General features: G+C 45.9%; 1 protein-coding gene across 1 annotated transcript in view; it reads left to right on the forward strand.

Moving 5' to 3' along the window:
• Positions 1-2,503, forward strand: part of ZNF774 (zinc finger protein 774) — a 4,144-nt gene extending 1,641 nt beyond the window's left edge. The window contains exons 2-3 of the mRNA XM_014447002.1: positions 174-360; positions 1,242-2,503. Of these exons, the coding sequence (XP_014302488.1) occupies positions 174-360; positions 1,242-2,461 (1,407 nt within the window). The 3' untranslated portion in view covers positions 2,462-2,503. The remainder of the gene's footprint in view (positions 1-173; positions 361-1,241) is intronic.
• The last annotated feature ends 8,936 nt before the right edge of the window (positions 2,504-11,439 follow it).

The following is an 11,439-nucleotide window of genomic DNA, read 5'->3' on the forward strand; positions in this document are numbered from 1 at the left end:
CCCCGCCTTGCCTCTGAGATTCTGCTGGTTTTTTGTTTCGGATTTAATGGGAGGAAAATAACTTTTCCTCAGCCTCTTGGGGAGATCACCCTCTTTTATCACTTTATTGTGGCTGCCCTTTTAATGAGACAAAACACACATGAGCGTTTCTCTGGGTGTCCCCTTCTACCTAGGGAAGGAGGAGGGCTTACATTTTGGCCAGGCCTTGTGTGATTGGCTCAGATCAACATTCTCTGTTCATCTTCCTGTGTAGGATTTCTAGACCAAGTGTCATCTCCCAGCTGGAACAGAAAGACGAGTCATGGCTTCTACCACTCCAACATTTTGAGGCAAGGGAGATCCTAAGGGAAAGTCACTCAGGTGAGATGTGAGTGTTACTTGGTGGGAAAAGAATGTGAAATGCTGCCCTGGAGTTTTGTTCTTCCCATCGGAAGTTTAAATTTGAGTTCTTGGGCAGTCACGAATTGACCAAATAAAGTCTCTTTTAAAGTAAGCATTTCACTTTCGTTTCCACTATGACATCTTTGAAAGGAGTTGCCTAATTTTGACAACATGTGGCTTACTCTCGAAGGATGTAAAGGTCATCTCAAGATTTATCTGGTCATCCTATATAATAAAGAGGTAATATGCAAATTGACCATCACTCCAACACACAAGATGGCCAGCAGGGGAGGACAGTTGGGGGTGACCAGGCCATCAAGGGAGGGCAGTTAGGGGTGACTGGGCCAGCAGGGGAGGGCAGTTGGGGGCAACCAGGCCTGCAGGGGAAGACAGTTAGGGGTGACCAGACCGACAGGGGAGGGCAGTTAGGGGCAATTGGGCTGGCAAGGGAGCAGTTAGGCATCAATCAGGCTGGCAGGGGAGTGGTTAGGGGGTGATCAGGCAGGCAGGCAGATGAACAGTTGGGAGCCAGCAGTCCACTGGGATCGGGCCTAAACGGTCAGTCGGACATCCCTCAAGGGGTCCCAGATTGGAAAGGGTGAAGGCTGGGCTAAGGGACCCCCCCCCCCCCCCCGCACAAATTTTGGGCCCCGGGCCTCTAGTCTTAAAAAAAAAACGGTTTAGGGATTCATGTTTTCTGTGAGCTCAATGAACATCAATAAACTTTTCACAGAGTGAAAACCAAAGTAGTCAAATTTAAGTATAGGCTGTTGCAAAAACACTAATTTTAGTCTTTCTTGCTGCCCTCTGATGTACGTTCCTGACAACTTTATTCTTGGTCACTTCTGTTAATTTTTCAGACTTGGAGAATCAGCTGGGAAAACTCCATCAGGATGTTTCTGAAACAGCAGAACAAAGCAGAACATCCTCAGAAGGGGCCAATGAAGATGTTTATCAGACTCCCAGCTGGGGAGGAAGCTGGGAGAGGGGCCTTGAATTAGAACCTGGAACCCTCCCAGGGGAGGGCCATCGGGACAAGGATTTAAACAAGCTCCTGGAGGGATATGCAGGAAAGAAGCCGGTGTGTGCAGAATGTGGGAAAACCTTTAACCAGAGCTCCTATCTCATTAGACACCTAAGAACCCACACCGGCGAGAGGCCTTATAAATGCACTGAGTGTGGGAAAGGCTTCAAGCAGAGTTCAGACCTCGTCACCCACCGCAGAACACACACAGGAGAGAAACCCTACCAGTGCAGTGGGTGTGAGAAAAAATTCGGCGACAGCTCGACACTCGTCAAACATCAGAGGACCCACACCGGCGAGAGGCCCTATGAGTGCCCAGAGTGTGGGAAGACTTTTGGGCGGAAGCCACACCTCATCATGCACCAAAGAACCCACACGGGAGAGAAGCCCTACACGTGCCTCAAATGTCACAAAAGCTTCAGCCGAAGCTCCAATTTCATCACCCACCAGAGGACCCACACAGGCGTGAAGCCTTACCGGTGCGATGACTGCGGGGAGCGTTTCAGCCAAAGCTCGGATCTGATCAAGCACCGGCGAACCCACACGGGGGAGCGGCCCTTTAAATGCCCCGAGTGCGGGAAGGGCTTCACGGACAGTTCCCATTTCGTCGCGCACATGGGCACGCACTCGGGAGAGAGGCCATTCAGCTGCCCCTCCTGCCCCAAGAGCTTCAGCCAGAGCTCCCATCTGGTCACCCACCAGAGGACCCACACCGGCGAGCGGCCTTTTAAGTGTGACGGCTGTGGCAAAGGGTTCGCCGACAGCTCTGCCCTCGTGAAGCACCAGCGGATCCACACGGGAGAGAGACCCTACCGGTGTGGCGAGTGCGGGAAGAGCTTCAATCAGAGCTCCCACTTCGTGACCCATCAGCGGATCCACTTAGGAGAGAGACCGTATCCGTGCCCCGAGTGTGGCAAAACCTTCAATCAGCGTTCCCACTTCCTGACACACCAGAGAACACACACAGGAGAAAAACCTTTCCACTGTAGTAAATGTGGCAAGAGCTTCCGTCAGAAAGCACACCTTTTATGCCATCAAAACACTCATTTGATTTAGGAAATAATCTTTAGTGGTTTTGCTGCTCCCTTCCAAAAATTTTTTTTAAAAAAAAATATATTTCTCCTGACTTCAGAGAGAAAGGGAGAGGAAGCGAGAGAGAGAGAGAGAGAGAGAGAGAGAGAGAGAAACATCAATGATCAGAGAATCATTGATTGGCTGCCTCCTGCATGCCCCCCACTGGGGATCGAGCCTGCAACCCAGGCATGCGCCCTTGACCGGAATTGAACCTGGGACCCTTCAGTCCACAGGCAGATGCTCTATCCATTGAGCGAAACCGGCTAGGGCCAAATTTTTATCTTTAAGTACCCCAACTAGGAACCTGGGCACCAGTGATTCAAGTTGGGCCCTAATCTGTTCCCTCTCTTTTTTTTTTTTTTTTCATGTTTTAATGGTAAGGATAAACCTATAGGCTCCAAACAATGTTTGAACACAAAAGGCATTCCTTCAATGTTTTTGATGGATTCTTAGGGAAATATAAATTGAATGGTTGCAGCCGTGGGCAAACTACGGCCCGCAGGCCGGATCCGGCCCGTTTGAAATGAATAAAACTAAAATAAAAAAAGACCGTACCCTTTTCTGTAATGATGTTTACTTTGAATTTATATTAGTTCACACAAACACTCCATCCATGCTTTTGTTCCGGCCCTCCGGTCCAGTTTAAGAACCCATTGTGGCCCTCGAGTCAAAAAGTTTGCCCACCCCTGGGTTAATGCCTGGTTACTATAAGAGAAGTGAAATAAAGGTGACCTAAAGGTCTCATGTAAGCCACCAAGTACAGTGCCTCGCACAAAGTAGGCCCCTAGTAACAAAATGGTCACGTTAACATTAAAATGATGAATACTTGAGATCTTATATAAAGCCCTCAATTTTGTGCCTGCCCCTTAAAAGACACTCGATGCCAAGCTGGTTGCTTATATCAGCCTTATGACACAGCAAGGCATTTATTAGGGCAGCCCTGCGAGCCGAGGACTCGCAAGCAATTAGATTGGCATTAGATTTGGGGTGTGAGCGCCCAGATTTCATAAAACAGAAAACACTCTCCCAAGCCAGTGCTATGCAGGCATTCGTCACCAGATGTCTCATTGCCATGACGAGGCAGAATTAGTCTCAGAGGATGTTTGCGGTCTTGTGACTAAGAGGCTGAAAGAATTTCAGAAGCTTTCGGTACAGCAGCAGTGCCTGAGGTGCTCCCATGGGCCGTTTGCTGCCATCTGCGGCACAGAAAGATCCAGGGACAAGCCTAGAAGAGGACTGTCACGTTGTGGAAACAAGATTCCTGAGACGACTGGGCAACGCTACAGGGACCCTTCCCGGCATCCAGCTGCAGGAAACAGCTCCTGTTTTCGAATCCGCTGGCTCCTTTGCCTTTTAGTTTTAAGTTACTGCAACTCTCTGACCTTCTTAGGGTCATTCATTTTACACACTGGTCCAGTCCTGTATTTAATTGGAACGCACCGAGGAAAGGCAGTGTTGGCAAGAACACTGACTTCGCTGAGAAGGTGAGCTGTTTGAGTCCTGGCCCTGACACTTAACCTTGGCCAGACTTCTGCCTTTTGTCAGGCCCTACCTTCCCTACCTCACAAGGTGGTTGTGAGAGCTTGCACGCACGCACGCACGCACGCACGCACGCGAGCACTTTGTTCTTAAACCATAAAGTGTAATATCCCTACAGTATTGTTGCAAATGTCTTTTTTTCCAAGGACCTCTGGATAATATTTCTCCAGATGTCTCATTTTCTCTCCCGACGACAGACTTCTTTTTTCACGTGTTGAAAACCCAGGCCTGAAAAATGCCAAACCACTCGCTGTAGGTCACGTAGTTAACAGAAGAGCCAGATTTTTGGCTGCAGGTCTCCTGTCAGCAACACGGAACCGACCAGCCCTGGGGTTTGTCAGTGTCTCGTATTATATCCATCAGACGCTCTGCATTTGGAAATGATGGAGGCGTGCAGCCCAAGTTCCCGGGAGCTTTACAGGATTCTGGGCTGGGGGGTCCTTGGTCCTGGAGGAGTAAGAGTGGACAGGTAAGGACAGATGCAAGGGGCTAAGAAGGGCGTGTTTTGGGTGTTTAATACTCTAGAGCAGCGGTTCTCAACCTGTGGGCCGCGACCACTTTGGGGTCGAATGACCCTTTCACAGGGGTCGCCTATATTGTTTTTGTGATTAATCACTATGCTTTAATTATGTTCCATTTGATTAATCACTATGCTTTAATTATGTTCCATTTGTAACAATGAAATTGGGGGGTCACCACAACATGAGGAACTGTATTAAAGGGTCGCGGCATTAGGAAGGTTGAGAACCACTGCTCGAGAGGGAAAAGTCGGTGCCTGAAGGTTTTCTTACAAGCCTTCCTGTGTTACTCAGACTAAATTACTGCATCAGCCTTGGAATACCAGTTTGTCCCCTTCCGTTCTATGGAATGCCCCCTGAGGGCTTTAACTCATGGGAGACAGAATGTGCTGATAACCTAAACTCTTTCTTTGTCAGGGAAGTTAGATAATTGACCAGGAATAAACAATCTGGCTCATTGAGTGCAGTGGTTTGAAAAATGTAAACCCAGATCAGTAGCATTAACATCTGGGAACTTGTTAGAAATGCAAAGTCTAAGTCCTCACCCCAGACCTACTGCATCAGAACCTCTAGGGATAGCCCGAGCCGGTTTGGCCCAGTGGATAGAGCATTGGCCTGCAGACCAAAGGGTCCCGGGTTCGATTCTGGTCAAGGGCATGTACCTTGGTTGCAGGCTCCTCCCCGGCCCGGGCCCCAGTCGGGCTCATGCAGGAGGCAACCAATCGATGTGTTTCTCTCACATCGATATTTCTCTGTCTTTCCCTCTCCCACTCTCTCTGACAATCAATGGAAAAATATCCTTGGGTGAGGATTAACAAAACAAAAACTCTAGGGGTAATATATGTGACCTCCAGGGGTACCATCTCTGCAGGGGTGGGAGTGTTTTGGCCAGGGGTAGGACATGGAATATGAGACTGCAGAGTTGAGTATGATATCCCTCAGAAGAGACATTCTGACAGTTTTTCACTGGATTAACGTAAAGTGTCCTGGAAGAGTGTCCCACAAGAGGGAGCCAGCCCAGCCAGTGTGGCTCAGTGGTTTAGTGTCGACCTATGAATGAACCAGGAGGTCACGGTTCAATTCCTAGTCAGGGCAGAAGCCCAGGTTGTGGGCTCGATCCCCATTGTGGGGCGCTCAGGAGGCAGCCAATCAATGATTCTTTCTCTCATCATTGATGTTTCTATCTCTCCCTCTCCTTTCCCCTCTCTGAAATAAAAGAAATAATAAATACATAAGTAAATAATCGGGGGCTCTCACAGACCCCGGCCAGCATGGCCAGCAGGCTCTTCCACATGCGTACCGTCACGCTCTGAGAGAGAAAAGCAGGTGGTCTGTAGCCTGGCTTCCTCTCCATCTCCCTCTCCTGAGCCCTCCCCCAGTTCTTGGAGGAGAGGAGGCTGGCTGGCAACCGAGTCGCTGCCAGCAGAGTTAGCACATTCCCTCCAAACTCAAGACCCCCAGGCTCCAGCCCTCTATTCCGACTTCCTAACAGTATTGAACAGACACAGGTCACTGGCTTGTAACATAAATTGCGTCTTTTTCTCTCACCTTGTTTTTCATGCTGTACATCTACAGAAATGTCTCTCCCATAACATGAGCTCTTGCAGGGCGGTGTGGGACTTGCTTTGGGGCTCTGCCACCTCCCCCGCACCCTCCAGCCATGAGCAGGGAATCCCTCAATGTATTGGTGAGAGTCAAGGTAACTGACTTTCCATTGTTAACGTAAAAAAAACCCATTGAAACCTGTAAAGAATTTTGTGAGTTTATTTGAGCCAAACTGTGGACATATGCAGGGAAGCAGAACCTCAGGGAATTGAGATAATGATCTGGAGAATGGCGGGTTACATCTGTATTTATACATGGCAATCAAAGGAAAGGGACGTAGGTGGGTTACATGAAATCCACTGGGGATAGATTAAGGAGGAGGCCTTCCTCTCTGTAAAAAATCAATAAAATATATATATAAAAAAAAAGATGGACACATACTTAGGTGGGTGCAGGAACAATTAACATAACAATGAAGGAATCTGTGGTATCTGTCCTGGCGCCCAGCACATTTGGTGGTGCCCCAGGGGCTCCAGAAGAAGGGAAGTTACAAGTTACCCAGGCATGTCAAAGGTATGTTATCATAGATGCAAAAAGACAGATAGGCTCCGTTAGGGTAAAGGTTGATCTTGTCAGTGAAGATACTGGCCTGGGATGTAACTACCCACCATCACTGCTTTAGTTAAAGTTTAATTTCAGACCATCCTTTGTGGTGACTTTAGGTCTCTGAGTTTGCAAGATCGCCATGCAGGCCTCCCCTGAGCCTGTCAGGTCAGCATGTGGCCACTTGCGTCCACACCATATTTTCTCTTTGTTGCTACCCTGTGACGGGCCATTAGCTCCTTGTACATGCTCCACACCTCCTCTCTCCTTCACTCCATTGATTTTTGATTTTTTTTTAAAAGCTCAGGGTTCTGCCAAGAAATATTTTTTAAAATTTTTATTGATTTCAGAGAGGAAGGAAGAAGGAGAGAGAGAGAGAGAAACATCAATGATGAGGATCATTGATCAGCTGCCTCCTACATGCCTCCTACTGGGGATTGAGCCTGCAACCCGGGCATGTGGCCTTGACTGGAATCAAACCCAGGACCCTTCAGTCTGCAGGCTGATGCTCTATCCACTGAGCAAACCGGCTAGAGCCTCTCTCCACTTTAAAACCCACGTCATCTCCAGGCCCTGTCAACTTTACCTCTCAGGCTCCTCTCAGAACCATCTACCAGTCTCTCCATCTCCAAGGCCACTCTCTAGTCCCAAATGACCACCATCTCTTACCTAAGTCCCTGGAGTAGCCTCCTATTGATACCCCAGGTATTATTTTTGCTAATTTCTTCTCAGAGAAAGAGTGATCTTTTAAAAACCTTAAATCGAATCATATCACCAAAATGCTTTAAATTGACAGCTTTTAGGATAAAGAACCAAATCTAAAAACAAGATCCACCCTGGCCGGTTAGCTCAGTTGGTTAGAGCGTCATCTCGATATGCCAGGGTTGCGGGTTCTATCCCCGGTCAGGGTGCATACAAGCATCATCCAATGAATGCATAAATAAGTAGAACAACAAATTGATGTTCTCTCTCTCTCTCCCTAAAAAAAAAAAAAGAAGAAAAGAAAAGAAAAGGAAAGGAAAGGAAAGGAAAGGAAAGGAAAGAAAGAAAGAAAGAAAGAAAGAAAGAAAGAAAGAAAAAGAAAGAGAAAGAAAATGAAAACAAAGGATTTATCAAAGCCAGGGTAGAGGCTGACTAAAACGAGGAAGAAGAATACTAAGTTTCTATTTCTTAAGCTGGGTACTGAGTACACAGAGTTTAAAATTTTTTAAATTGAAATTAATTTGCATTATTTATATCCTTTTAGTTTAGAAGATATTTCACAAGAAAAAAAGCAAATAGGAAAACAGAACACTCGAGCAGAGACTCACCTTTTCCACTCAAATCTCATAAAGTTGAGTTACACTGAGAATAAAAAAAGGAGGGACAGTCCAATGCCTGGGCCTGGACAAGCACTAGGCCAGTCCTCCCCATTCTTTCTCAATCACACTTTCTCATTTTTCCTTCGGCTGGAAAACAAACCCTCCCCTCATGGAGTACGAATAACGTCCAGGAAACTATAGGCCCACGCGTCTATAACCAGCCACGCTCGGACCTTCTGTCTGAAGGCAAGAGGCCCTGCTACATCAATAGTCCTCTTGTGCAAACCTTCTTTTTTCCTCCCAGAAAAAAATGTTTCCACCATTTAGATGATTTCTACAGGGTGTGAGCATTTTCACAGCTCTCGTTACTTCTTGCTAAATCTCTTTCTGAGCCAACCGTACCAATTTGCCATGCTCCCAGGCACAGAGGCGCACCAGTCCCCACACCCTCATCCCTGAAAAACAGTTTTGCTCGCTTAAGAGACAGGATTTTTACAGATTGTTCTCATTTGCTCTTCTTCGATTAGCAGTGAAGTTGAATGTTTTTTTTCTTATGTTAGCTTCTTTCTTTTAAAAAAAAAAATTTTTTTTATTGATTTCAGAGAGGAAGGGAGAGAGAGAGAGAATCCAAAAACTTTATTATTTGGCTTTAAGGAAGTCACTTGCTTTATTTCCTGTTCCCTTCCCTTTCCCTCACTTCTTTTTTATTTTATTTATTTATTTAAAATATATTTTATTGATTTTTTACAGAGAGGAAGGGAGAGGGATAGAGAGTTAGAAACATCGATGAGAGAGAAACAGCTGCCTCCTGCACACCCCCCACTGGGTATGTGCCCGCAACCAAGGTACATGCCCTTGGCCGGAATCGAACCTGGGACCCTTGAGTCCATAGGCCGACACTCTATCCACTGAGCCAAACCAGTTAAGGCTTCTTCTTCTTTTTTTAAATGTATTTTTACTGATTTCAGAGAGAAAGGGAGAGGGAGAAGGAGAGGAAGAGAGGGAGGAGAGGGAGAGGGAGGCATCAATGATGAAAGAAAATCATTGACTGGCGGCCTCCTGCATACCCCCTACTTGGGATGGAGCCTGCAACCCGGGCATGTGCCCTTAGCCGGAATCAAACCCGGGATCCTTCCGTCTGCAGGTTGACACTCTATCCATTGAGCCAAACCAGCTAGGGCTCCCTTACTTCTTTATTACTTTTTTAGTTCATACATAATACATGTGCATTTTAGAAATATCACAAACATACAATTAAGCAAACAAAAAAATTCACCTATTATTCCACCTTGCAGAGATAACCACCACCATTGATTACATATCTTTTTAAACATTTTCTATAACAAAAATGGAAATATATCACCTAACCTTTCTGTGTATATAAAGAGAGAATACTCAAGTTGAGAATCAAATGAGTTAGCGTGTGTGAAAGTAATTTATCAAGCGCAGGATGTTGTATAAGCGCAAGTTTGATATAAAATGCCCTTTACTGCCGAAACCGGTTTGGCTCAGTGGATGGAGCGTCGGCCTGCGGACTGAAGGGTCCCAGGTTCGATTCCGGTCAAGGGCATGTACCTGGGTTGCGGGCACATCCCCAGTAGGGGGTGTGCAGGAGGCAGCTGATCGATGTTTCTAACTCTCTATCCCTCTCCCTTCCTCTCTGTAAAAAATCAATAAAAATATATTTTAAAAAATAAAATAAAATAAAATGCCCTTTACTGCTGTTCTGATGACACAAATACCCTTTACCCTGCCAAGCAGAGTGGTGACACGTGTGCCCTCAACACAGCACAGTTTCTTCTCAAAAATGACTTTCTGCCTCAATTTTCCCTATTGAACAGGTTTCCACTCTATTTGAAAAAATTCAATCTGTAAGATATATGGAAGGGCCCTAACCGGTTTGGCTCAGTGGATAGAGCATTGGCCTGCGGACTCAAGGGTCCCAGGTTCGATTCCGGTCAAGGGCATGTACCTTGGTTGTGGGCACATCCCCAGTGGGGGGTGTGCAGGAGGCAGCTGATCGATGTTTCTCTCTCATCAATGTTTCTAACTCTCTATCCCTCTCCCTTCCTCTCTGTAAAAAATCAATAAAATATATTTTAAAAAAAAAGATAAATGGAAGGTATAAAGGGTAGTGCAGAGAGCAACCATGTATCTACCACACAGCTTAAGAAATAAAATTTTGGCCCTCGCCGGTTTGGCTCAGTGGATAGAGCGTCGGCCTGTGGACTGAAGGGTCCTGGGTTCAATTCCAGTCAAGGGCAGGTACCTCCATTGGGTTGCAGGCTCCTGCCTGGCCCGGGCCCTGGACAGGGTGCATGAAGGAGGCAACCAATCGATGTGTTTCTCTCGCATCAATGTTTCTCTCTGTCTTACCCTCTCTCTTACACTCTCTCCAAAAATCAATGGAAAAATATCCTCGGGTGAGGATTAAAAATAAATAAATAAATAAATAAAATGTTGGCCCGGCTGGCATGGTTCAGTGGTTGAGCATCGATCTATGAGCCAGGAAGTCATGGTTCGATTCCTGGTCAGGGCACATGCACGGGTTGGGGATTCAATCCCAAGTGTTGGGCATGCAGGCAGCAGCCGATTAATGATTCTCTCTCATCCTCAATGTTTCTCTCTCTCCCTCTTCCTTCCTCTCTGAAATCAACAAAAATATATTTTACAAATAAAATTTTGTCAGCTACACTTTAATAGAACTTGAAAGAAATAACACACTTAAAGGTTCCTGTGACTCTTTCCTCAATTACAGCCCCCTCCCCAACCCTTATTGCACTCTCCTGAATTTGGTATTTCTCACTCCTATGACTTTACATTTACTTATGCTTCCTCTCCTTATATATTTATATGCAAATATTGATATAGACCCCTAAGTAATGTACAATATTGATTTGCATACCTTTGTTCAAACTGTCTGCTAATGGGTATCAAGGCAAGTATTTTATACTTTCCCTCCTCAATACTATATTTGTGAAAGACATCCATATTCAATGTAGTTGTCCTTCATTTCTTTCCATGCTTTACTATTCACTATATAATCACACCACAATTTACCTGTTTTTTTAAAATATATTTTTATTGATTTCAGAGAGAGGGAGAGAGAGAAACATCAATGATGAGAGAGAATACTTGATTGACTGCCTCATCAATGAAAGGCCTACAGGGGATCGAGCCCACAACCCTGGGCATGTGTCCTTGACCGGAATCAAACCTGGGACCCTTTGGTCTGCAGGCTGACGCTCTATCCACTGAGCCAAACCCTAGGGCTTACCTGTTTTTTTGCTGATGGCTATTTAGATCACTTCTGGTTTTTGCTGTCACAGGCATTGCTGCGATGACATTCTATGTCTGCTTGCATACATGTGTAGGAGTCTCTGGGTATGTACAAATAAGAATGGAATTCTGAAGCCATAGGTTAAGTGCATCTTTAACTAGATATTTTCAAATT

Source organism: Myotis lucifugus, unplaced genomic scaffold (assembly GCF_000147115.1).
Source record: "Myotis lucifugus unplaced genomic scaffold, Myoluc2.0 scaffold_600, whole genome shotgun sequence".
Classification (NCBI taxonomy): Eukaryota; Metazoa; Chordata; class Mammalia; order Chiroptera; family Vespertilionidae; genus Myotis; species Myotis lucifugus.